Source organism: Protomyctophum parallelum (genome assembly GCF_964188405.1).
Source record: "Protomyctophum parallelum genome assembly, chromosome: 14".
In the NCBI taxonomy this organism is placed as follows: Eukaryota; Metazoa; Chordata; class Actinopteri; order Myctophiformes; family Myctophidae; genus Protomyctophum; species Protomyctophum parallelum.
This window is the reverse complement of record NC_139709.1, coordinates 20,972,717-21,000,657: the sequence shown is the minus strand read 5'-3', so window position 1 is coordinate 21,000,657 and position 27,941 is coordinate 20,972,717. Positions and strand designations below refer to the sequence as shown.

Below are 27,941 nucleotides of genomic sequence, written 5' to 3'. Positions count from 1 at the left end.
CTGAAGCCGGGTGACCATCAGTCAGAAGCTGTCCTGCTGTGTGTGGAGTCCCCAGGACCGTCCAGGACATCACTGCGTGTCTATTACTGACCATAAGGAAAAGGTAGGGCGTTTATAGAGGCTATAGTGCGTTATAGAAACCGATCCAGTTCATGTTTATCGTAGCATTTAGGATTGAGGGATGTATCGAACGATAGCTACTTCTAGAAACGATCACGTTTCGCCAGAAAGTAAATTGCTATCAGCTAACCTTCTAGAAGATTCCATAAATGATATTTTACCCTAGATTACAGATACAAGTCTAGACTATTGTACGCATGCATACAGTACGTTTACTGACTGAGAGAGACGGTTATTGAGCAGGAAGCAAATATTGCCACTTGCCAGGTGCATGGTTGTCACGTTGCTAGCAATATAGGACGCCATAGTGGAGAGCGCATGTCACGTCCGTCTGTTGATGATGTGGGCTAATACTGTGTTAAACAGTTTGCATCCTGCGACAGACGGGTGCAGGGCAATATACATGAATGGAGGACACAGCGGGCATGATGGGGAAAGACAGAGGTTACAGTGTCACTAGGTAGACGGTCAGACATGGCCCACAGTCATATTTCTTGACCTTGACTGACTAGCAATAATAATACTACACTTTTACTGTGGAGAATTGGAGATACGCTATCTTTACTGCATTGTAGAGTGTTTATAACGCCCTGGTCTGCACCGTTTCATCACATACACCGTATCAGTAGTAGCCTATATGCAGATAACGTTGAACTACAGATGGGGTTAATGTTGTTGTCAAACAAATTGCAAAATAATTAGTTTTGGTATTAAATGTTGTACCTTCTATGGCCATAGCTCTCAAATAAAATTAACTGAATATCTTAAGTTCCTCGAGAGCCATGTCACTTTACACTGAGAGGAGTTATTTAAAAAACAAAACGTACTGTATTACTAAAACCATGCAGACAGTGTGAACTTGACATAGTCACTGTGGCTGTAGTGGTGTCATGTCCTCTCCTTGAAATGCTTTGCATGCTCTGGGTTGTCCTGGTGACCCTCCAGAGAGTAGACCATTCACATGTGGCCTGTCACAAGCATACTCATATTAACAACACCAACAACTGCTCCACTTTGGTCTGTAGTAGACCTGCATTTAGAAAGAATAGGCCTCCTAGTCTTTGATGTTGTCTTAATAGCATAACAGAGTTATTGCCATTAATCCACTGAATCTTCCTGACTGGCCTGGGGGGGGGGGGGGGGGGTGATGGCAGTATGTAATACATCCAGTACTACTGTATGTAGCCCTGCCTATGCCTGAAGGAGGGAGCCACATTTTATCTGATCAGTTAGTAGTAGTGGGGCCCTGGTCGGGGAAACCACAAGCTATAACGTAACGCGGGTTTCGGTGCATCATGAAAATCTGCAACAGAGCCAGTTTAATTTGGTGTTATCGCTGTCCTGTTTGTATGACGACTGTAACCATGCTGTAGTGTGTAATGTACCTCATGTTTATGGTTCAACAACTGTATTCTGTGCCATTATAGGCTTAGCTCTGTGTAGAGTAGACATGAGTTGATATCACTCACGTCAAACTTGCATGCCTCACTGCCTGCTACTTTCCTTCTTTTCCCATGGGATACTTGTGACCATCACATGATTTGCCACTGCCTGCACAATGACTCCTACGCACCCATGCCCCCCCCCCCCTTTATTCCATGACCACCCGCCTCCATCCTCGCGTGCACACTGCACAAGCTCTCTCCTTTCTTTCCATCTTTATTTGCGTTGCCATATCTCCTCCTCATCGCTTTGATTTTCTCTTTCATCATCTTTCTCTGCAATTTCCCCCCTCCCCCCTCTGTCTCCCCATGTCCGACCCAGTCTGGGCCTCTACCCTCGTCTCCCTCACTCACCAACAGGGGTCAAGTTCGTTGGCAGGTGTTCTTTTGTCCAAAGTCTATTCTATCAGGCTGATGTATTGGTTAGTGATAAAGTGATCACATCAATGTATATAGCATATAGGCCTATTCTTCATTATCATAATTGGCAATGGATAATTTGATATGCATGCTATTATTTATTAAACTGTACATTTATCCTATAGATTAGAATATGCAGCTTATAAATTATAATGTATTACTCGGTCAGATAAAGCGCAGAGGTCTGGTGTTAGACTTTTATTTATTTTACCACATCTTATTCTTACCGCTCTACTTTTACCCGACCCTGTCAGTAAATGTTTATCTTACCTTAAATTGTCTGCAGGAAATCAAATGTTTAACATGGATAGGTCTGTAGTGCTGTTCATGATGATTCCTGGTATCTTCTACACAGTGGAATTGTTGTTTTGCTTCCTGCTTTTTGAAAAGACTCGTAAATGGTGCATTTATGTAGCACTTTTATCTTTTTTTTTTCTATAATTTTTATCTCATGATTTTGCAACCCATTTTTTTCACCCAGTGTCAATTATCTAATGTACTCCTGGGTGCTGCCCTTCCTCTGCCAACCTAGGGGGGGGGGGGGGCAGCGAACTAACCTCATACTTCCTTCTATGCATGAGGAGTCCAAGCTGCTTCTTTTCACCTGACGGGGGGGGGGGTGTATCCCCCGGCCGGACGTAGTGTGTGGAAGGAACACATTATTCAAACCAGTTCCTTTCCCCTCCATCAGGTGCCCCGGCTGGCCAGGGGGAGGTAGTTTGGAGACCATGTTTTTGTGAGGGGCCTTTACCCTAGGGAACACTGGGAGAACATGCAAACTCCACACAGAAAGGCCTTTTCGCCAACCCCGCCTCGGGTATGGGCACTGATGACACAGGGGAGAGAACACGCACCCACCACAGCGTCCCCAGCGGGAATCGAACCCAGGACCTTCTAGCTTCTGTGACACCGTGCCCCCTTTTTATCCAAAGTGCTTTACATAGACTGCATTACATTCATCCATTCATACACAGATGGCTGAGGAAACCATGCAAGGTACCTACCAACCTGCACATAGGGAGCGATTAGGGGTTCAGTGTCTTGCTCAAGGATACTAACTCTGGGGGAGCCCGATTGAACTGGGAACCTCACAGTTCCTATCCGGCTGTTCTGCTGCTGGCCACTCTACCTCTGTGCCACTGCTGCCACTTCAGTCTTACCATTTCTTTGTGGTAAATAAGAATGTAGGAAGAAGGACTCCTGCACAATGTCTGAATAGAATGCAAATAAAAGAATAATGGGAATCGCAACATTTGGACTCCTTCATGAGGCGATTATATACATTTTTATTTGCATTTGAGACAGCCAGGCGGGAGTCTTTTCCTTATACACTCATCAATCTTTGGTCTTCTGATGCACCTGACAGATTGTGGTTGTGCAAGAGTTACGTGAAGCTTTTCCTGTACTGGCTTATTGTTTAACCAATTGACTGGTTGGAGCAGTTTCTTTGAAGAAGGTTAACCTTTTGGTTGGACAGGAAGTTTTGCTACGGTTTGCTATTTGTTTTGAGTGAGCCAGAGCCAGGTCAAAACGTTGGTAATAAACTAACATTTTACCAATACTGTACCTGTCTATTCCAGTTATGACTTGTTTGAATCCATGAGTAATGCTTTTGTGAGCTTCTATGATGAGGTTGCACTGGATTTTCTTTGAATTTCAGGAACATTAGGCCTGACTCCACTACACAAGATTTTCCAAAAATAGCTGATGTACACGCTGGCAGCACGGCATGAGGTGACTTGCTGTGAGCTTGTACAGTATATCTGCTATTTTTGACTAGCTATGAACGCTAAAATCTAAAATGACATGCTTTCCTGGTTTTAATGGGTTAAGACTATAGTCATAGTGTGTGATAAGGATACGGTCCTTTTTAGCAATAGGTTACATTTTACAAACAATTATTGTTATGAATAGGTATGAGAGGTGTTATTAGACTAAGCCGCTGCCAAGCTATAACTTGTAGTAAACAAGTGTTTAACAGCATTTCAATGTGAGGGTTGACTAATAATAAACCACCCTGACAGCAAGCCATGATAGGTAAGAGATAAGGTTGTGGGTAATTCTGCTCTCACAACAAAATGTTGGTTGCTTGGCTGTTGCCTGTAGGGCTGCAACTATAAATCATTCTATGAATTACTAGGTATTTAGATTAATCAAGCATGTTTTTATACAGTATATAAACAATACATAAATACAAATAAAAATCATTTAGTCTGACAACTTCAGCCCTTTTTATACTTTATCATACGGTGTCACACAAAAATAGAAAACTAGCCGATCTATCAGCTCACAAACCATTGCAATGCGATGCTTTGTTAGCTTGTAGATCTGCCTTTTTACGTTTAAAATCTTTAAAATCTCTTTTTTTAAATTGATTGTTGCTTTTATTATATCGATTTACTGTTGTACTACTGCTTCTTGGCTATTATCAAGTTGAAGAAGGGTATTTTGCAACTGTAGCTGACCCAATGACTGAATTCACAATGGCTGTGTTGTAATGTTTGGTCTCCTTGCCTGCATGTCAGGCAGGGTCTGTTTTGTGAAGGTTACTACTAGGCCTTTACTTGAGCTGTAGCTGTCATTGCTGCCAACTCACTCACTGTCTCTCAATCTCTGCAACAAAATAACTTTTTTCGTTTTGTTAAGTCACTTACTGCCTACTACTCTATCTTGAGGAAACTATGCGAGGTATTGAATTGGTGTGACTAATGGGTGTTGATTGACAATTTGACATTGGAACAAAGCTAGGCCTCTAGTTTGTACGTTTGTGTTTATTCTTTGTGCGCAATCAATCATCAATTCAATGTTTGACCCTTAGATTTGGAGAAATCTCATGTGCAGAAGATTTGGCCTATGGGTGGGCCCTGGGAGGTGGCAATGGCTAAAATAACCAGTACAGTTGGTTGAGTTCAAAGAGTTTATCCTTGGATTTAGGGGAGTATAAATGTTTAAAAATAATGATATGCCGAAAATAGGGACGCCAGGTTGAAGTTTTTCCTTGAGAGTGGATTTCAAATTACATTATTATTAAAAATGACAACATTAATACACGGTGAACATTTCCTTTTGATCCTGGATATCAATTTAAAAAAGCCATGTTGTTGGTACATTTTTAGCTTGTTTAGCTAGTTGTCTAGTACTTCATTATAATGTGGGAGGGGAAAAGACCTCCATGACCCCTTCCATTAGCTAATATAATAATAATAATACCGGTATATTAATAATATATTCACTAAAAGATAATATTAAACAACCAGTAGTGTCTCATGTCATGGGGTTTTCGCTTTGTTTTCTTCCAACATGAGACCGTTCGTTTGAATATAACTGTTATAAGGTGGGAAAGTACATATCTACTGGATTCAGAAGTTTGTGAAAGAGTAATTTTACAGCAGATTAAGCCCATAAGAAGCTTTGAATAAGATGTAATATAATAGTATGCAGCTCCATAAGGCTGTTATGATTAAAAGACAATTGAATTGCTGCCAGTGCCGTTATTGTGTCACCAATCTCGGAGAGGGGAAAAAAAGAAACAATTTGGGGCAATGCTTGGCTTTTTTTTTGGGTCAGGTCCAAGTATCTAACATGCCAGCTGATGGATATACATAGGCATGTGATAGTGACGTTGTCTGCAAAGTTGGGTCAAATGGCATCTGATTTTAAACGGTCGAGTGTGATGTCTGTCTTTGGCAGACATACTGGATTCACTATAGTCTACTCCTGTGCCTCATTGCTATGGAGACTGGCAATGTGAGTGTGCTCACTAGTCTAGTGGGGTGTAACACAAATTTGGTCTCACTATCTGACTCTTAACACATGTGTCTTTGAGAAACATTCAGTGGTGATACTGATTCAGGACATGTCTCTTGATCGCTGTCCAGAAGATTCAGTTAAGGTTGTTCGTTAAAGATAACAACTTTGACTCGGACACAGGGATATAACCCTATAGTGTGTGTGTATATATATATATATATATATATATATATATATATATAACCCCATATATACTTTATCATACAACCAATAGCGAAGCAAGTGACATGCTGTGAACTTGTCTGCTATTTTTGAATAGCCTAACGCTAAAATCTAAAATGACACTTTCCCAGTTTCAATGGGTTAAAGGGGAACCAGAATTCAGAAGAAATTGTAAGTATATGTCTACATACCGGTATTGACCTTTATCCTTTAACATGCTTCTTTCAGGGTGCCTAATTCACTTGCTGTGGGGAATTGGCCAGTTTGTAGAGATGATAAATAATAGCAGTTAGTTCAGATTTTTGGACTTAAAGCTGTAGGAAAATACTTGCCATTAATTATCATGGTTGCTTGCAAAGAAATTAATTGATTGCCGGACATTTGGTGGGGGTCACTGAGGGGCGGGGGCCATGCATTAAAAATAAACGAATCCACAAAACTAGCGTCATTTGTATTGTTGACCTATTTCTAGTACCATATAGCCCAACTTTCGTTCAACTTTGACCCCTCTGTCACATGGAACAATGTTTTTTGCTGCTGCTGGCGTAGTGGCTTAATGGCAAGTATTTCCTACACCTTTCTGAACTAACGTTAAAATGTATGCATTCCCAAAAGGACAAACTTTACAATACGTCAGAAGTAGCTGGCTTATGAAATGCTTATATTCATTATATAGGATAGTAGTGATGGTAGAACACTGCTCTCCAAATTGTAGTTTACAAGTGGTTACAGAACCAGTTTCTCTTAAAGGAAAGTCTAACTAAGCTGATTAAAGTATTAACTCTGCTAAGGCCGGGTATGTTTGGTATGTAAGAACATAGATGTAGGCCTCCTTGCATAAAAGAACACTTGGCATTATTAAGCAGCTATGGCAGGGTCAACGCCATTAAAATAGTCCACATCTTAACGTCACATGGTGAGGCCGTGATCTGCACTGATGACGTCGCACCAAAGATCATGTCAGTGTTCACTAAACTAGACGACACAATCTCTTAAAACGACTGGTTTACGGTCTTGGTGCTGTACTAGATGGGCTCATTTGCTTCTCCCTCCACACGATAGAGTGGTCATGTTTTGGCTATGTAAGTTCAGTGCCAGGCAGGCTCCAAGGTTACGCTATGTCAAGTTGGCCTAAGAAGGGCTAACTGAGGACACGCTGCCTTCTAAAGTTAGCTACATGCTGCTCAGAGCCTCAGAATAGCCAAACCCCCTTTGACCATTAAGCCCCGTATATCTATTATTCGGTTTTAAACAATAATATAATATGGGAAATATATACAGTATATATGGGATTTTCTTTTTGGTAGGGTGGGGTTGGCGTTTGCCCCAAATAGAGACACTTTACCTATAGCAGTGGTTCCCAGGGGTCCTTGAGGGAGTTCCAGGGGGTCCCCTTCTAAATGATAGTTTGGAACGCCCCTGGCCTCTACATGGTCTTGGAGTTCACTGAGGTTGCAAGTTGCTACACTAGTGAGCTTTGCTAGTATGCAGTCTGCTCTCATGCCATGTCCTGTCTGCAATCTCCTGCCATTGGAGTAGCATGTGTTTCTAGAGGTCATTAAAAGGTTTGTGTGTCTGCAGCAGATAATTGTGATGTTTTTACTTATTTCAATATTTCCGTATTAGTAGTTACAATGGACAAGCAACGATTGTATAAACGAGAGCGAGAAATATGCGTGCAAACTGTGCCCAATTAAAACACGGCATTAATATGAATATTGTTTGAAGCATGGCCCACTGAGCTAACACAATGCCCTCAGTTCAGTAGTGGCAGCTCTCCACTGGCATGATGTCAAAATTAACGAGGATTCTCTCTTTTCTCACAGACTTTAGTCCAAAGTTCCAGAAATGTGTTTAGTCCTCCATTAAAAGTTTATTGTTAATAGCATTTGGGTTGGTCTACTTGTGATAAGAAGAACAGAGGTGTCTGAAGAGATGTGAGACTGTTTTGTTCTTGTGAAGGTTGGACAGGGTACGGGACATAAATGGCTGTTAATCTGTCAAGGGAAACTACTGCTACTTCACTTTTACAGCTGATTTCAGAACTCGGCCAGAATCACTTTATGGCCAGTAGTACAGTATAGGAAATGCAGGAATTTGTTCACAATTTGGTTTTATGAAAAGCTTTTTGTGGGGAGTTGTGGGTAGAGGGCAGAATACATAGCCTGGAAGGTTAGAGGTTGCAGCTAGGGTCGAGGCTGAAGGTGTGTGAAATAATGGTGAACGTTTTATGGCAAGGCCTGATTTAGAGGATTTTATAGTCCTCACGGTCAGGGTCAAGGGTTATTTGCGAAGGAGTGGAATGCATGAATCTGGCACATCATTTGGGCGACTTGTTTTTGATGAATACATTTACTATTGCCATTTTGCGTAGGACAGGCCATCGAACAAATCTTTCTGTAAAGGAGAAGTGCAACAACTATTGTGCATTATTTCTGAATAATGTGGTTGTTGAGTTAAAGATGTTACTTCCCTTTTGTGCAATATTCTCAAAATAGTCAAGTGAAACTATAATTGCACACCTGCCACTGGAGTTGTTCTCTCACTAAACTGAGATAGCAGTGGTTCTCAAAGTGGGTCTGACTGGGCAATTCGAGTTTTGGATCTTTGAGGTTGTTTCAGAAGGCCCCCAGCTAAAGTGATTGATGGGTAGGATATTGCTACCTGAGGCCAATTCTAAAAGGTTTAAAAACACCTAAGAACTTTTCTAAAAACCAGTGGTGCAATTCCCCCCTCTCTCTCTCTCTCTCTGGCACAACAGCGCCCCTACTGGTACAAATAGTCATACTCATGCTCATTAACGTCACATAGTTAGACGGAGATTGCTGTTCCTTGGAGTGGTCAAAAATAATAATAATGATGTTGCTACATAGCAATAACTAATGAGACACAGAGGTAGCATTCGGATTCAAGGTTAAAACAACATATAGGTTTGTTGCACTGACCAGGTATCAATGTTGGGACCAAATGGATCCTTAACAGGTCTGTAACTCCTGAGTGTACAAGCTGGTGGTCCATGTCGTTTCATTTGTACTGTCGGGAGTTAAATGAATTAAGGACTTTTTTACAGAGAGTTCTCAGAGATGAGGAATTGTATCAAATGGGGGTCTCACTGTCACACTGTGGGTTCTCCACATGGAAATGTTTGAGAAACCCCTGCTTATTGGATTTGTGCGGCTGAAGCAGCACGTTCCTGTAACAACCCTTCTTCTCACGGCATCTTAACGTGCACCGCTCTCGTTACACCGGGCCGGCGTCGTGAGATTTCAAGGAATCGGCAGTTTTGCATTTCAGGTCTTGTCTCTTTTTCAATGGAAGCCCTGTTTTCTTTGGCTCATTTGCTGAATGGAAACCCACGGGGGGAAGTTGTTGTTTCTGTCATTGTAGTCTCCTGGCTGTGTGGACTTCACATGGAGGCATGGAGTCTACTTTGACTTCAAGGTGCTGGAAACTGGCCTTTTGTGTCTGGGAACAGTGCTGCCTTTATAGTTCGACACCATAGGAAACACTGTGGATGTTTGGACAAGTGTGGGGTGCACTTTTTGGACATGCAGTTATTCCTAGAAATGAAATGGCATATGAGCATGCTGTATGTAAATGAGATGTTAACCTTAAAACACTTATAACCCTATTTGACCGTAGTCCCCCAGGGGTCTGTACTTGGACCCCCACATTTTTCCCTCAAGTTCACAACGCATTGTGAGAAGTGACAGATCTGCCATTTTGCCCAACTCTCACATATAAAATTAGTATTATGACATGCCCGGAATAGGGACACCTTGACTTCATGTAGTTAAGTCCTATTTCTTTTGCCTATTGGCGCCGAAGTCCTGACGTCTCGCTCGTCCCCTCGATTCCCCTGGTTCACGAAAGTAATTTCTCTATGGAGAATAACATGGGGTCATCTTAAAATCGTTTCACATAAGCATTGTGGTCCAAAAATAAACAAGCTGTCAGGGAGGTGTCTCTGTATCGTTTGCGACCATTAAGTCACTCATACAGTCTGTTTCTAGCGAAAATTTGACTAATTCAGCAGCAGTAACTATAGCGTTTTCTCTATAGCGTTGATTCTTCATATCCATGAGTGCAGCGGCCTGGATGATTTGTTTATTTTTCAAACCCAGTTCTTCTTATATGAGGTGGTCTAAAATCCCCCTATGGGGATTACAATGCAACCTGTGGATTTGCGCCCTCTACCGAAATTGACATCAGTGCTCTATAGTGCCGAAATAGGGACACAAAGTTGAAAGTGGTTCATGGATACTGTAACGAAGACTCTCACTTCTATTCATATCAGGATCTGGGCGAGTTGGTCATTGGATATTTATTGGACTAGCACGTTGGGTTACATATGACATGTCTAGTGTGACAATCCCTATATTTGGTCCGGGTTGACCTAGTGCTGATATCAGATCAATGTGGTAGAACCCATATATGGATAGATCTTATTGGCTCAGTCATCCTGACAAAGGATAATCGGATAATATATAATAGAGGTCTGCTCAAGGCAGAAGTCGAAGCATCCTGGTTTAAGTTCTAGTTGAACACCACTGGCGGGTTCTAACCTAAGTAACCAGCAATAGAGCTTTGAGCTATTTTATAGATACTGGTACATTACATACCATGGAGTTTTGCAAGACCAGGTGGTAGAGTTTTGGTCTTGATCTTGACCCCTTCACTGAATATCTTTCATGTTTTCTTTTTTTCCAGACCTAAGAAGCAACAATGGACCAAGCAAGGTCAACAATATCCAAAATTGTGAGTATATACATTTCAAAATAGTGAGCTTCAGTTTGAAAAGCTGCCCTTGCACTAAATGAGTAATTTTTTCTCAAGAAATTAAAGCTTTAAATCACAATCTGTTTTGGAAATCAACTCAACTCAACCCAAGTAGGCCTAAACATTATTGAAATTTTAGATGAAAAAAACGTGATTTACAGCTGCTATGTTTTTTGCCACCTCTATAAACTCAGCACCCAATGTTCTTGTAACATACTCCTAGTGAAACTCAGTGAAAAGTAACTGTCCATTGGCGCCCACAGTAAGCTTCTCACAGCACGATCACATCGGGGAGAAACAAAGCTTGATGACAGTTTATTTCACTCAATAGAGTCAATACCAGCTTATACCTCTGAACAATACCTCAATATTACCCCAAATCAGCACAACACCTCCAGTGAGAGAGAGAGATCAATCAGGTGTTCAATGGAGATAAAGGTTGAGTTGCTTCTATGATCAACAGGAACCAAAACTAACCCAAAAACCGAAAAAGATTTTTTTAAATCACACCCGTGTGAACCGAGTGGTGCAACTCCCCTCTCTCCCCCCCTCCTCTCTCTCTCTCTCTCTCTCTCTCTCTCTCATTAGCAGGCAACAGTGCAGCACTGTCTCTCTCTCTCTCTGTTACTACAGCGCCCCTACTGGTACATACTGGTGCTCATTAACGTCACATAGGTGAACCAACACATAGGTGGACACAGAGACACTGACATTGCTGTTCCACTCAAAAATAGGTTTTATCAAGTCTGAACTGCAAAAAAGCAGAAGGAAACAGATTTGTGCAAGATCAGATGTGAGGCAAGATACAGAGACACCTCCCTGACAGCTTGTTTATTTAAAATAAAACACTCCCCTTATCCCTTCATCTGCCCTTGGTTCACGTCAACAGTTCAACGGGGAGCCGCGCTCCTACACGCGCTTCAACCTCACCCAGAACATGGAGGGCGACAACAGTCAGGTGGAGATGAAGCTGTCCTCGGACATGGACGAGGAGGTGGGAGGCAACGGCGTGGGCGAGCACCTCAACCACACCGCGCCCAACGGGCCCAACGGGCCCTACGTGGCCCGCAGGCCCGGCCGCACGCCCAAGAACATCTGCTTCATGGCTGCCACCACCCTCCTCATATTCATCATAGGTAAGACAGGGGAAGGAAGAGGTGTGAATGATCGCTGTCGGACACAAACCTCCACCATATTTAAACTTTGTGTTTTTTCATAAATGATTGTACTACAGTGTCACACAAGCATATAAAAAATTGCAGATCTACAAGCTAGATTTTTGCCACGCTTTGAGCTTGTCTATCTGCTATTTTTGCTATTGTTGAATTTGAATCCTGAAAAGTAAGTTTTGGACATACTGTATATGAGTTTTCCACCCGACGGAGACAAAATGAAGGATTGGTGCATGGATGTATCGGAGCCCCTCCGTCTAGCTTAAACCAATGGCAAAATGCCTAATATAGCTTGGCATAAATAATATAGCTCCATGAAATGAGAGCTAATTCACTGGAGGATTCAAGCAGACCAGTTTTGCAAAGCTTTTAGCCTTACTACACTGGAAGGTTGTGGCTCTTAGTGGACTCCTGTGAGATATATAATGGACAGTGAAGTGGAATGACTTGGGTAGAATATGTGTGACCGTATTGTATTACAATGCGCCAGTGCTGACTTTGAGGTTTTGGACGTAATCGACTGCCGCCATTCTGTCCTCCATCTGTGCCCTTTTCTCTCTCTGCCATTGTGATCCTAGTCTTTCTTGTGATTGGGTGAAACACCAAAGAAAGTCCCCATCTCTGATTTGGGCAACTTTAGTTGAGGATTAATTAATGCGATTAACTTTTTTTTTTTACCTTATGTTTAGCTTTTAGGCTTTGTAAACAAACATTTCACAGGGCAGATACTGCATAACAAATAACTGAAATATCTAACATAAATGCACCAAATTGCTGTGTGTGTGTGTGTGTGTGTGTGTGTGTGTAGTTGTTGTAATCCACGTAACTCGAGAACCATTTTCCCTCGTTCAAATTCGACACACCACCACAGGGAGTCAGTTGGACCCACGGTTGTCCAGAACCGCCCCAAAAAGGCCTCTGCCCGGGCTCTGGACAGGACCCCTGCCCAGTGTCCCTATATGGAGCTGGCCTGTTCTGACATCATTCTGACGTCTGCATAGACATATTTGGGCATGCCTGACAAAGAACTCCATATATGGGCATAAAAGGGACACAGACATAATATCTGGGGTGGGGCATGCATTTCCAACTTTCATCGTTCCAAGTAGGCTGCTGTAGAGGCTCCAACGGGCACTGCTCTAGTACAAAGAAATGACAGATAATGACTGGTACAAATAATTAAAATTAATTGTCTACTCCCCCTCCAGGGTACTTGATTGGCTACCTGGTTCATGGAAAAAAGCCCTTTCCCAGCCCCTGTCCACAGCCTCAACCGGACTTTGAGGACCAGATTATCCACGAGACAGGTGCCGCCCCCCTCATGGACTGGGATGACGTCAAGGCTCTTCTGGCCAATAAACTCGCTCCATCCAACTTTGAAGCTGCCTTCAGGTAAACCACAAGAGTGTTGAAGGCAATCCAAACGCTTAACACCAGTTTTTTGTTTGCGGTACCAGAGCCTTTTCTTTTTGTAATCCTGTTTCTGACTTCTGTAATGTTGTAATGCATGTGATGATGTCAAAGACATGACCCCTGGGTCATAAAGACAATGTAATGTACCATTCAAAGTAGAACTGCTCTATAATATCGGACAGATTTTGTGATTTGTAGGCAGGCTTGTATTTTTGCCTTTTGGGATAAATTGTACATTTCTGGTGTCAGGTGCTTTGCAAAATACCTGGACTAATCTTAACTTTTAAAACATAGTCCTTGTATAAAGGGATTTAATTGATGGGATGTTTGAATGTATTTGTGATGAAAAAGTGCAAGACAAACGGCAGTATCAACAGTGATCAAAACATTGACAGCAATAAATATACAGCTAAGTTATCGAAACGTTGACGGCAATAACTATACAGCAAACATTGACAGCAATAAATATGAAACGGAGCTTTTGCCGCATAACCAGTGTGTGGATTATATTTCTTCTTGTGGATGTATATGTGACCCACGGGGAGTGGCTTTGACATCAGGCCTTCGGTACTTGGAGGATAGTTTTGTGTGTTTGACTACATTTGTACAAGATGGCTAACTCCTTCTCTGCCCCCCTCTTTCTCCTTGCTCTTTCTCTGGTGGTGTTTGCCATGTCATTTCCTCCCCACCGCAGTGAGTTTGCCAGTAACAACCACAAGGCTGGCTCTTTTGGCGATGAGGCGCTGGCGAACAAGGTGATGAGGAGGTTCCAAGAGTACAAAATGGTGAGCTGGAACGATGAGCACTTTGTAAAGATCCAGGAAGGCCCGGCCTCCGGCTTCAACCTGGTGTCTTTCAAAGGGAAGGAAGAACGTCCCAGCGGATTCCTGTCCTACAGTGCTACTGGAAAACAAACGGTACGTCTGTTTGTCTGAATGTTGTGTCTTTTATGCGGTGGTGCTCAGAGTTCCTTGAAGGGGTTCCAGGGTGTTCCCGGCAAGGTTAGTTAATATTAGCTTAGAAATCAGTTTAACCTTTTATACATCGACCATTTTATCCAGGCTTTCACATAACACATTAGTCATGAAAGTCCAGGTGATACATTAACCGCGCTTTGAACTTTGTAGTACCAAGGTTAGCTGGTTTAATGGTTTAATATTTTTTTCTCATATGAAGTGTAAAAGTGAACTGTAATTATAATAATAATTACACTGTATGGTTTTTTACTTATATGGAGTAAAAATGAACTGTAATTATACTATAATTACACTATGTATAGCTAGCTACGATTTCTTTGCTAATGGATAACATACCATGCAACTACCCCCTCCGGAAGGGAATCAGTCATCACAAGCATTCACATAGATTTTACTCAAACCTCCAGCCTTTCGCTTTCAACTGTCTAAATAACATAACTCTTGTGTCTTTTATAGTTTTATTGTCATTTAACAAACACATGAACTAAGCTTCCATTAGGTCAGGTTAGTAAGGTTGGTTCTTAATTAGGTTAGGTAAAAACTCTGCATCAATGGAGACAGAAATACACACATACATTCGTCAATAATACACTGATTCACAACATATGGATAACGCATTATTAATAGCATTTATGCATAATTACCATTGGTCGATGTGAGGCTGTTATTTGGCTGTCTTTGTGCAGTGTGATACACAAGGGTGTGGATTCCCCCTTGGTTCCATAGAATCTGAGCCCACTATTTTCCTGCATGCTTCTTAAGCCTACACATGGCTAAGAGGCCTTCCACACGAAGGCTCGGGCTGTTCCCCACGCAAGTTTATAAACGATATATAACTTTCCTGCGTCTACATTGCGGTTATGTTAATTATGTATGCACTATGGCATAGTGCATACATAGTGACTATGCTGTATACACGAGACCGGTAAACTGCTCGTTTTCAAGAGAAAGCTGTAGTACACATTGCCGGCCTGTAGATGGCCACCCCAAGAAAAAAGAAAAAAAAGCTTACACTTTAGCAAAATATCATGTCTGATGAGAATGTACTGCGCTGGACTGTACAAGCACTGTGTAGTCTGTCTCACTCACACTCTCTCCAACATCCTCAGGCTCCAAAAGTGGCAGCACCTGTCACTCATTAGTAGGCTAATCAATCTGTGAGGAGTGCATATGTATGGAGTTCCTTTTCTCCACAACGGACTTTTTCGCTTCTAAACCCCTTGTTGCTTTTCCCTGTGTGCGTCACTCAGCAATAAGGTGAAACGGAACACAAATATGAGTAGCCTATTTATTTTTTAACACGCAGCACCCCTCTCCTTCTCTCTCTCTCTCTCTCTCTCGTGCGCACTGCTGCGCAATATCTGTGACTGTGAGACTGTGACACAGACGCGGTCAATAATATATAGCATAAATAATAGGCCAAATATAACACTTCCCCTCTATCTGTGACTGTGATCAGCTCCTCACACACATAACTCCTCTATAATAATGTAGAAGATCATCCGTTTTTTTCCCTTGTCTTTCCAGATTGGTAATCACCATAATTTATATCTGTTCTCCAAAAATAGCTCCTCTACAAGCTCATGCATGCGGGCTGCAGATCGGCTATTTTTGGAGAAGACATTTATAGACATTATGTGCAAATATAAAATAGCTGTGATACTTATATGTAAGTGGTTATGGTGAAATAAACCATTAACACTGGTTAGTTTGGAGGGGGCGAGGGGACTATGACATCACCGTTTCAGCAAATTAGGTGGCATTTGCTATACACACGGAGACGAGAAAGTGGCGTCTTCAAACTTTCCCACTCTGGAAGGTGGTTTCAAAATTAGCCGTTTAAGTCCCCCAAAACGCCGTCTCCGTGTGGCAAAAAGGGCAGATCGGCTAAATACTTGCCCAGGTAACAAATACATCCTTGTCTGGATGGCCCCTAAGTCCCTCCTTTGAGGTGAGGTTACAAGCCGTTGACTGATATCAGGAAGTCACTCACTGAAACCATGAGTATGGTAATTACACAGGCTGGTTTGAAATTGATTGATTGAAATATTTATTAACAGTTTGTAGAATTTACAGTACATTTTAAGCACAAACTCAATACAAAGACTGTCAACTGTGAGTGGACGACCCAATTAAGCATTACACTTGTTTACAACAGGGTCCACATTGTTCAATTCATCAAAACATTTAAAGACATACAACCATTTAGAGACATACAAATAGACATTTCTATGTAGCTAAAGAACAGAACAGGAATTCATCATATGGGAAGCAAAAAAGGGAAAATATACAAGCAATGGGAAAATATACAATATACAATATACAGTGAGGGAAATGGGGTGGGGGGGATTCAGATTTTACAGAGGCCAGTTTCGAATTGCAGCCATCCGTAGGTGCCCTAGGTGGGGTGGTCTATTCCTCCACTAGCTACTCTCAAATACTTATGAGAGTACATCTTATTTAGGGTTTAACACATTAATCATTTACATTCCTTTTAGGCATTGGGATTACATATCCACCTTTAGATAAATGCAGGCATAATGTTTTATACGGTAGTTAAACACAGTTTGGGTTAGTAAATGCTGATCTGTTGTGTCATCGTGATATGGCTCTTGCAAGCAGTGAGGCATTCTTTGCCACCGCATGGTGTCGTAATTCACACCCTTTATCTGCTTCTTCCTGTTGGTCCTGGGCAGTTTGAGCCTAGGTTCCAATATGGATATTTCCACAATAATTATTAGGAAATGTGCCCATGATATAATCGCATGTGTCTGCTCTGATGCAATCAGTATATCAGTTAGGGTAACTGTAGGATTGGAATAGATCAGGTTCTCAACCTTTTTTGAGCTCTGGACCACTAGCATATTTCAGTTAAATAATGACTGTTAAGGACATGATTTAATTAATTAAATCAAGCCCTTAAGTCATTATTTAATGTCAAGCATTTCCCCCCCACACCATGCCCATATCCCCACCCAAGACAGTGGTCACCAGGTTCATTCTTAGTCAGGTTGGTGGTCCCCGGTTGAAAACCCCTGCTGACTGCTGTAATGAAATCCAGTATGTATAGTCTGCAGTAATTTAATGAACTAAACATGCCTGGCCACCAGTATTGTCCATTAAACACCAGTACTTTGACTTGTTCCAGGGTGCTGTCCTCTACGCATACTACGGGCAGACAAGTGACTTCAGGCTCCTGAAGAACAAGAACCTCAACATGACGGGCAGGGTTATCTTGGTCAGAGCTGGCAAGATCAGCTTCGCTGAGAAGGTGGGTCGTATGTAATATTATTATAAATGTAAAAAAAATGAACATTAGGCATTCAATCCTTTTTCCCGTTTCAAAAACTAATAAATCATTGACTGAAGTGAAGAAATCAAACATTTTGTTAGATGGTACCAAAGTCAGGTGTTCTTCATTTTCTAGCCCTTAATTTTTTGTTCAATTCTTCTGTCAATGTGCATTTCTAGGTTGCAAACGCTGCCAGTATGAATGCCGCCGCTGTGTTGATCTATCCAGATCCTGATGACTACTCCATTGGACTTGATACGGAGCTCTATGGACACGTGAGTTTAAAGACATTTGGATTTTGAATATTATGTCTCCTTTGCATAGTGGAGACTGGCGAGAGTTGAGGTATTTTTCATGGGTTTTAGTTTTTGTCAGACTGTTAACCATACAAGTTGAACCAGAACCAGAACTCCTTCATCGCATCTTCCTCTCTCTGTATCAGGTGCACTTGGGTTCCGGGGACCCCTACACCCCTGGTTTCCCCTCCTTCAACCACACCCAGTTCCCTCCTCTCCAGTCATCGGGCCTGCCTGAGATCCTGGCCCAGACCATCACTGGCCGCATGGCTGACAACATTAAAATGTAAACTGCCTTTTGTATAAATTGATGTTTATTAATGTCTACGTTTCCTTTTCATACTGGACAGTGGCAGTGCGGCTTGTAACTGATTATCTTATTGTAGTATTGCACTATATGTGGTATTGCTACTTTTTTAAGTAAAAAAAAAAACAATCGAGAAAACCTCGTCCACCACTGGCCAGTATACTGTATTGTCATTATCACATGCTAGAGGGATGACTTTATTGTAATGTTGTTGTATTGTGTACCCTGAAGCCAACTGGGTGGTGAGCCTGTGCCTATTGAGTGGGGAGGCATAAGCAAACTGGGGGATGAGAACGACGTGATTACCGTGGAAGTGAACAACGTAATGACCCAGAAGAACATCAACAATGTCTTTGGTGTGATCAAAGGCGTTGTGGATCCAGGTACAACACGCTCTCATTGTAAATGTTCAAACATCAACAGTGGTTCTCAAACCTTTAATTTCAACAGACCAACATAACTCTCAGAGTTACAGACCAGCAACGGTCAATTTGATTCCCAACTTTCAATCATTTAGTTTAGGGCCCTCTGGAAACACCCGGAGGAGCTGTTGAGGTCCCTGGACGTCACTTTGAGAACCACTGATGTACAACACTTAGGTTGTTAAATCAAGTTTCTGGTCTTCAGTACATAAACTAGTGTTTTGCCATTACTGTAGGCATGGATAACAGCTGACCTTTTTGTCAGCGTTGTTCACACTCTGCTAACTCCTTTCTCTTCAGACCGTTATGTGGTTATCGGTGCCCAGAGGGATGCGTGGGGTCCGGGCTTCGCCAAATCTACCGTGGGCACCAGTATCCTGGTGGAACTGGCACGCTGCATCAATGAAATGAAGAAAGGTGAGTCTTATGTGCCAATTTTCAATCTGCACTTTATTCACCAAAATATGAAAAACAAATGAAAGGTCTAACTATGAATGTGTAATATTAGGTTTTGCAGTTGCACTTCAAGGGAGTTCTGTAAACTCATGTCATTTGTCAGTAGTTTGATGATAATCAAACCACAACAATAAAGTGTAATTGTAAAAGAAATGTCTGACGACAGATAATGGGACTCATGAAGTAAATAAGCATATGTGGGGGGCGCATGGCACATATAGGCTCTGGCCTGACAGCGCGTCACATGTTCGAGTCCCTTTCATCATGACGACCTCATGACGATCAATATAGGCCCAAAAACAAAAAACAAATCTTTAACCCATTTTGGGCGGGAACCCCCTTTGGTGTTTTAAACATTATGTTATAATTTAGCTATTGAAAAATAGCAGATCTACAAGCTCATAGCGCACCACTCAGCTTGTAGATCTGCTATTTTTTGAAAAATCGTGAAAATATTTATTTCAGAAAACTTAGATTTTGAAGATTTTTTTTTAATTTCGAGGTCAGGCCTAAATGGGTTAAAAATAACCATACATAAATGTTTCCTGGACACTGTATATGCTGTGCATTGCTAATATAATGACATTCATACACTTTCACAGATGGGTTCAAGCCAAGGCGGAGCATTGTGTTTGCCAGCTGGAGTGGAGGGGAATATGGGAACATTGGTGCCACCGAGTGGTTGGAGGTGAGCACTGCACATTCACATCCAGAAAACAGATTTCACTTTATCATTTTTTTCATTTGTACTTAAATACCGGTAATACTTATCTTTCTTTCTTTCCTTCCTAGGGTTATCTGTCTTCTTTACACATGAAAGCCTTCGCATACATCAACCTGGATGGCGTTGTTGCAGGTATGTGTGCAAGGCATTTATTTAGCCTTTTTTTTGTATTCTTTTGCCTCCCCAAATAGCCGTTCGCTAAGTTCCACCCAAGCCCGTTCTTGGCCAATACCACGTTAGCGACGGTTACTAGGTATGGATCCTGGTCATGCTTTCAATGCTGGTAAAAATGGTTAAGCAGTGTCAATAAATGCTGTAGCATGTGTGGACCTCAGAAAGATGGTTTGTTTTCTTACCTTTTTATGAGGAAACTAGTCCATTCCATGAATGCAGAAATCCACGTCTCCTCCAAATATGCATTCAGAGCCAAATTCTAATTTGCCTCCTTTTCATATGTCCTGGCGGAGTTACAGTAAAATTAACCTGCCGGAATCTTGTCTACTTCACATTGATTCATTTGTTAGTTTTAAATGTGTTTCTCCTTCAGGTCAGAATGGATTCAAAGCCTCAGCCAGTCACATGATGTACAGACTCATCGAAAGCACGCTGAAAGAGGTAAGATCATAAGCTTTATGACCATACTATGAGGAGGAAAAAAAATCTTTATAAATATTTTGTTAAGTTGCAGTTTGAGATATTTTATGTGAGACTGTCTTATGTTGTCTTTTCTTAGGTGAAGGTCCCCAATTACCCTGCTGTGACCTTCTATGAGCAGAACGCCAAGGCCAGCTGGGAGACTAATGTGTAAGTTGACCTTTGTGTTTATTCAGCTTTCACCTTTCAGCATGATCACAACTTTAAAAAGACAGGTGCCACTAAAGACAGAGAATTATCTCAATAATCAAAATTTCAGTAGAAGTGAAATGTGCAGTAGAAATGTAAATGGACCAGAGAGACGGCACTCGGTCTTCATGTTTAGGCTTGCCTCATCCGTGTTTCTCATCTCTTCCAAAAGAAATTCGGGTCAGAAAAAACCTCGTTACGTATTCATTTAAATAATTAATTTTAGTGTTGTTCTGCATGTCATCTTCCCCTCTCTCTCCCACCTTTCCTGTCTTCACTGTATCTGAAATTTAAAAAAGCGTACAATAAAATAAAAAAAATCTGGGACTGATAAAAAAAAAAAAAAAAAACGATCTGCATGGTATGTTGTTTAATCAATCAATCAATCAATCAATAATTATTACCACATGGCAGTTATAAGTAAAAGGGGGTGCAATTCGGGCAGCAAGTTAAAAATAACTGGACAATGGATATGCCACCCTATCTCGGACATCATTGCAATGTCCCCTTTCCATTGGGAGATGGAACTTATGGATTGTAGCTTTTTAACATCACATGTTTGATGTTCTCCAGCATGGAGCCTATGCAAGTGGACAATCCTGCTTACCCGTTCCTCACCTTCGCTGGCGTTCCCTCTGCCTCCTTTCGACTGTCTTCCACTTCGGTATGTTGGCACATTTCAATCATCTTAATCATTTAGTGGACCGTTACAAGACCGTGATAGTTGGATATGAACTAGTTGCTTTGCTGTAGTTCCTGCTACACCCCTTTACCTTTGATTTTTTTGAACGTTTTTTTTTTTGTTTTAATCCGTTTTTTTACAAAGTTCTTTTGGTTTTAGTCACATTTTAGTTATCTGTGTTAGCCTAGTTTTAGTCGATTAAAATATAAGATTCCACAGTTGATTTTGTTGGCAATGTGTTTTGGTGGGCCACTTGGTGTCGTAATGCACAAGCTCACAATGTGACACGCTGTGAGCTTGTAGATCGGCTATTTTCAGAGTGCAACCAAGCATAAATTTTTGTCTTTTAGTTCTACTGGATCTCTTTTCCACTAGTGCCCCCCCCCCTAACATTTTAGTCTAGTTTTTATTTGTTGACAAAATTGCCAGTATATTATTTAGTCATAGTTTTAGTCATCGTAGCATAGTTTTTTTTACTTATTTCCTTTTAGTCAGTGAAAAAAGATAGTCGACTAACATTTTTCGTCATAGTTTTACTATCAACACTTGCTATACGTTTCCTTGCAGGACTACCTGTACTACGGCACCATGCTGGACACCCGTAAGAATCTGGACTCCATTACATCCAGCCAGACCCCTCAGATGACCGTGGCAGCGGCCCAGTTTGCCGGCCACATGGCTCTGAGGCTGGTCCACGACCACCTGCTGCGCCTCGACGTCCAGAAGTACGAGAACATCATCCGTGCGAAGGTGTTCGACATCAGCCGCAAAGTCAAGACCGTTCAGAGGGTGAGAATCATGCTAGACTTAGGTCACATTCATACCAGAGAGCTTTGCTGCGATTAAAACGAATCCTGCTGCGCATTGTCAGAAAGTGCGCTTCGTTTGGCAGGTGTGAAGGCTCATTCGAATCCTAATGCGCAGCAAATAACCGCATTTTACTCCGCCCAAAAACGTGGGTTTCGCTTCGCATCGCACTTGACTACGATTCGGTGCAGGTGTGAATGCAATCCGCATTAAATAAAGGAAATGAAGCAAACATAATGTGGCGGGTGAGGAGCTGAACACAGTTGGAGACGGAGAAGGCATATTTTACGCAGCGCAAAGATGTCCCGTTACTGTGGATAGACGTGGTCGAATAAGGAGACTGAAGCCCTGATCGAAATGAGGACGTGTACATTAATCAATTGCTTAAGAAAACACATAAAAACACTGCAGTGTATTATAGCCTAAATAATATTCTGTCTGTCTGTGCGTGCCGTAAACATGGAGTGCTGTCACTGTGTGGGACTGGGGAGTTATATCAGTGCGCTCATGCAGCGCTGTGCCTCCATGCCCAAAAGAACAGTGTGTGGCGGCTGCGTGCGTAGAGAGAGAGGGGGGGGGGGGGTCCCAGACGGCACGACACATGCACGTTATGAGTGTAATTTTATCACCATAGATTTCACTGTGTAGGCTATAGTTTATGAATGGAACACATTGATAAAGGTCCCCCCTGCTGCGTTTCCAATTGCTGCGAATGACAGTGTGAAGGCAAACCGTAGCCAATTAAATATGCAAGAATTCCATTTCCCCGCCCATACGGATCTGAGTCTACCGAAGTATTAGGTGAGAATGTGACCTTACTTCACTTCTTCACTTAACTCTAGCTAAATGCTACAATTTACAGTTTAGGGCATTTAGCAGACGCTCTCAATCCAGAGCAATGTACAGTAAGCAAGGAAAACAGGAGGTAATTCATCAAATGTATAGAAATGGTAATCTACGTAGGGTCATAGGTAGACCAACAACCAATCATTGGTCTAAAAACGGTAAAATATAAAACGACAATCTATAATCTGTACATTGAAACTAAACACACTATACAGTAGGATACCAGGTATACAAATGAATCTGGCATCCGTCTACATAACATCTTACTTAAATTACATTTTAGCCTTTGCATAAGCCTTCAAGGTTGTCAAGGGGAGTTTGTTCCACAGTTTTGGAGCCAGAACCGTGCTATATTGTCCCTTTGTGGTTCCTTTGTGCTTCCAGATGCAGCATGCCTCGTTGCCCCAGGCCTTGACGGTGCAGTGGCTGATCACAGCTTCTGGGTCCTACAACCAAGCCTCTCAGAACCTGAGAACTGACATAGAGAACAGTGACCTGGAGGACATTGAGACGTGCCGCATAATCAATGACCGTATCATGAGGGTAAGACAGTGGGATTTCATCTAGTGTGAAACCATTATGAAATGGTCTGACTCTGATGCTATTTTTGTGGATTATGTCTGTCGGACGGAAACCTCATGTGTCTAAAACTGTTACTTGTCAGGATTCAAATAAAATAAAAAAGGCAAAAATAGAAGATTGACTATTTTTGGATATTGTGTGATGCTGTAGTATGTAGTAGGGCATTAATTTACAAAGAAAAAAACACAAAAAGTAAAAATATGGAGATACACGTATGAGATTTCTGCCCAACAGCAATGATATTTGAAAGGACATATGTGTGTAATAATCGTTTATAACCTGATCATAGAGTTGAGCACTAGATTCAGGTGCCTTGCTTTTAGCAGGACAAGTGAGTGTTTCTGTATGTATAGATGGTATATATCTTTTATTGATTGAATATTTTATTACCCAGAAATGTAAACGGCACATTTGGGCTAAAAGGATAACACAAAAAACTCCTGAGGAGTTTCCATTGTGGTCCTATGTATTCAATTAATCAACACAGCATAAAAATGTAACGCCAAAATACAATATCATCTTTGTCCACTCAACGTTCCTCTGTCCGTTTCCCATAGGTGGAGAAGAGCCTGCTGTCGCCTTACGTGTCTCCTACGAGCAGTCCGTTCCGCCACATCCTGATCGGCTCGGGCTCCCACACGCTGACCGGTCTGCTGGAGCACCTGGAAGACCTCAGGGTCAGCAACCCCATGGCCGACGCCGACCTGTTCCGCGAGCAGTTTGCCCTGGCCACCTGGACCATTCAGGGATGTGCCAACGCACTGGCGGGGGACATCTGGGCTCTGGACAACGAAGTCTAAGAAGGGCCTGTTGTACTTGGTTGCGCGCCGTTGTCGCGCGCAAGAACATAGCCGATGTACAATCTTGCGACACACTGTAATTTGATGTGTTGTGAGCTTGTAGGTCGACTCATTTCGGTGAGCGACACCGGCGCGCAACCAAAGTATCAGTTTGGCTCGTTAATTCTGCCTCATCTATGGTTTGGCCCACCTAACAACACAACTACTGTCAGTAAGCCACGTTGGTGACAATAAGGATCTGCAGGCGTAGGGAACATTCGGTAAAATAAATTAATTCGTCACAGATTTCCAAAAATACATAAAATGTTACATCACCCTCTGTTTTATACACTGTGGTGTACTATGTAAACAATTTGGCTGACCTAATACAACTGACAGTTTGAAAAATACGCTAAGCCACGTTGGCGATGACAAACTGCAGGTATAGGGAACTTTCAGGAATTTAAAATAGTAATAAAATAAATATAAGGAAAGACGAGCGCTAATAAGTAACACAGTCGTGACTTAATTAAAGGTCTAATGTTCATTCCAAAAACACAAAAGGATGGAAGTCTATAATATGTTATCAAAAGGCCAGTTCATTTGCACACTTTTCAGTGTCTTTTACATAATGGTATTCAATATCACACCTCAAATACTTTGGTGCTAGTAACAACTACCTTACACATAGCCAGATTACCTGGCAGCACTACTTTGTTTGGTGTTGCAGACCACGAAGAAAGTGCCGAATGTAGTGAAATGGATGCTTTTTCATCATAATCTCTTAAGCAGTTTAAGTCGTTATTTCCACTGCTGAAGCCCGAGTCACATTGGATTCATACTGGCAGCTGGAATTGTGTTATTGTGCTGGAAATCGCTGCTAGAGGCATCGTCAGAGATTCTGACATTGTTAATTGTTAAGGGGACTGAATCTTATTGTGAGGTAGTGTTATTGACGGAGTACGCCTGCAATGTACCCTCAAATGAGACAATCTGCCGTTACTTAGTACTACTATGTAAAGTCTCCCGACAGTGCTCCATTGATCTTCTAACACAAGAACAGCCACTGACTGACTCACCATTAGGTGGCGCTCATTCATCCCGTCCCAAACGTGATTTGTCTTGCCGAGTCGCCTGCAACGGCCAACCTGCTGACCTTTTCAGCCTCTGAGAAAAAAACGGGGGGGCTGTGGGGGAGGAATGTCGTTAACGCGTGGCACTGAAAAAAAAAAAAAAAGAAGAAAAAGAAAAGTGTCTATTTATTAGTTTATTTATTTATCAGTGACAGGGATCACTATAAATGGTATTTTTTAACGCCTTTTTTAAAGAAAACCTATAATTATCGGGAGCAGTGCCTTCCATAATTATGACAGTTATACTGTCGAAATGACAAAAGCAGCATCTGCTAACCGAAGCGTACCTGCCGACCGACAGCCAGTGCTGGACACATCGGCTTGCCAGGTCCTCCCACGTTCATCCATGGCTATGAGATATGGTCTTCATCTGAGAGAGGTACATACAGTACGTCTCTTTAAATGAACAGTTTGGCTGTGTGTCTTCAGTACTGGGCTCTTGGTGCATGTACGCTTCCTGAAAACATTATCGGGAGCAGTGTCTTCCATAATGTGATGAAGAAGAAGGTAGTTTTTGCCTACCAGCATGTGTCCGTATCGGAGGCAGTGCCCTCCATATTTGACTGTAGAGGGGAGATGTTTTCATTATCGAGAACAGAGTTTCTCATAATGTATGTGTATATACATACCGTTAACTTTAACATGCAACAGGCGCTGTGCCTGTTGTCCATCTTCACAAGCCTATCTGTGACATTTCATTGTCATTATTATTATTATTATTTTTTTTTTTACAATACGTTCTGTAGTGAAACGCCCTCAGGCCCTGGGTCAGGAACAGGCCACTAAGTCTTCTGCCCTCGTGCTGAGATGTGATGGGGTTGAGCACTGTGGCTTCCTGTCTGGGCATTGTCCTGTCTGTTGCCGGTGGTGGAGTACTCAAGAGTTGTACTAACTCTACTAAAATATTGGCATAAAAATGTAGTAGGAGTAGAAGTATAATGTAAAATGGACATACTCAAGTAAAGTAAGAGTAACTCAAAATCGTACTTAAGTACAGTACTTGAGATTAATGTGCCCTCCACCACTGCCTGTGGTCATGTTCCTGATGGGTGCCAATGCTAGGTGTGAGGGAGCCAGAGAGCTCCTCTTGACCTCGCCGCCTGAGCTTGGCATCTTAATCCAAATCAAATGCTACCGGCATGTTAACCATTAACTTAATAACCACTTGAACCCTATAGTGTCCCTATTCGGTTGGCCGTGCAATCTGTGAAAATTACTGATCTATCACGACGGGTAGAGAGCTTGTAGATTGGTCATTTTTTATTATCGAAGATATTTTGTGTAGAGCATAAACAGGAGGGGGCCTAGTGTAGAGCCCTGGGCACTCTGTTCACAAGTATATACTGTAGGGTTTAAGTGGTTAAGTCATATATAAAAAAACACTGGTCTACTGATAAGCGCATTTGGAATGGGTCCCTTTTCTTGAAAGAGTTTACAAAAAGGCCATGATTCCACAATCATTACAAAATGGGTTTTATTTTGTAGGGTTTTTATTGTGTGATTTTTCATTATGAAAGTCCTTTTCTGCTCTCTTTTGTCCCACTCTCGTTAAAGGTGCGTTACCTGTGCCTTTTCTGTTCAACTGCATACTTATTTTTTCTGTTCTTGGAGGGTGTACATTTGTAATGTATATGATGATCAACACTTATGTTCAAATCATACTAGTGACTATATTATTTCTGATGCTTTTTGATAGTCTGCCTGCTGTTTGGTAAAGGAAGGTCTTCCCCCTGGAGGTTACATTTCAGATTACATTTAAAACCCGCAATATTTATGAGAAGATGTACACAAATGGTATTTGTGAGAATTTGAAGTCTCGGAAGGACAATTTAAATGAAACCTAGTGAATGTAAGAAAATAAGGCTGTCTGTCTGCTCAAACTGTAGTTTTGTTTTGTTTGCTCTTGTATTATTTATGATGTAACAAACATTCTATTTCTTTTCTCTGGGGCGGGTGGGTATTACAATCACTTGGCTGTTTTCTTAAGCCTTGGTTCAGACAAATTGACTTAGTTTAAGTTATCTTGTAATACCACTATGAAATGGTATTTTCTTGAGGCATTTGGTTAAGTTTTGACTTAAATTATTATTTGAATTCAGTGGTCTTTTATAAACCACTTCAAGACTCAAAATCTGGAATATTAATCTGATTTTTGCTGAGACATTACTTTTAACAACGGTATACAGTAAATGATGTGTGGGGCGCGTGTCCCAGCAATTTTAAGGATTCATACCAAGTTGCGCACTGGCGTCTCAGCAGAAATAGCCATATCTATAAGCTCAATGTGTTGCAGCGAGGAGCATTGTGAACTTGTAAATCAGCTATTTTCGGGCACACAATACTGGCATCCAAGTAGAATATTATGTTGTGTTTTGAAAGTTCTAGGCAGTTGTCTTTTTCTGAGACTGTATTACAAACCTGTTGCGCTCATCCTTTGTTTTGCTGCATTAAATCAATACAAGATAACAGGGCGGTGG

General features: G+C 41.7%; 1 protein-coding gene across 1 annotated transcript; it reads left to right on the top strand.

Annotated features, from left to right (window-relative positions):
* On the top strand, positions 1 to 27,925 carry LOC310871092 (transferrin receptor protein 1-like). The gene is made up of 18 exons (XM_083782573.1): positions 1 to 103; positions 10,665 to 10,712; positions 11,623 to 11,869; positions 13,114 to 13,297; positions 14,013 to 14,235; positions 17,444 to 17,566; positions 17,767 to 17,862; positions 18,030 to 18,169; positions 18,422 to 18,573; positions 18,913 to 19,029; positions 19,671 to 19,756; positions 19,861 to 19,924; positions 20,340 to 20,407; positions 20,526 to 20,596; positions 21,209 to 21,299; positions 21,885 to 22,106; positions 23,355 to 23,513; positions 24,110 to 27,925. The coding sequence occupies exons 2-18, from the start codon at positions 10,680 to 10,682 to the stop codon at positions 24,350 to 24,352; spliced, it is 2,319 nt and encodes a 772-aa protein (XP_083638699.1). The 5' UTR covers positions 1 to 103; positions 10,665 to 10,679; the 3' UTR covers positions 24,353 to 27,925.
* Positions 27,926 to 27,941: the final 16 nt, after the last annotated feature.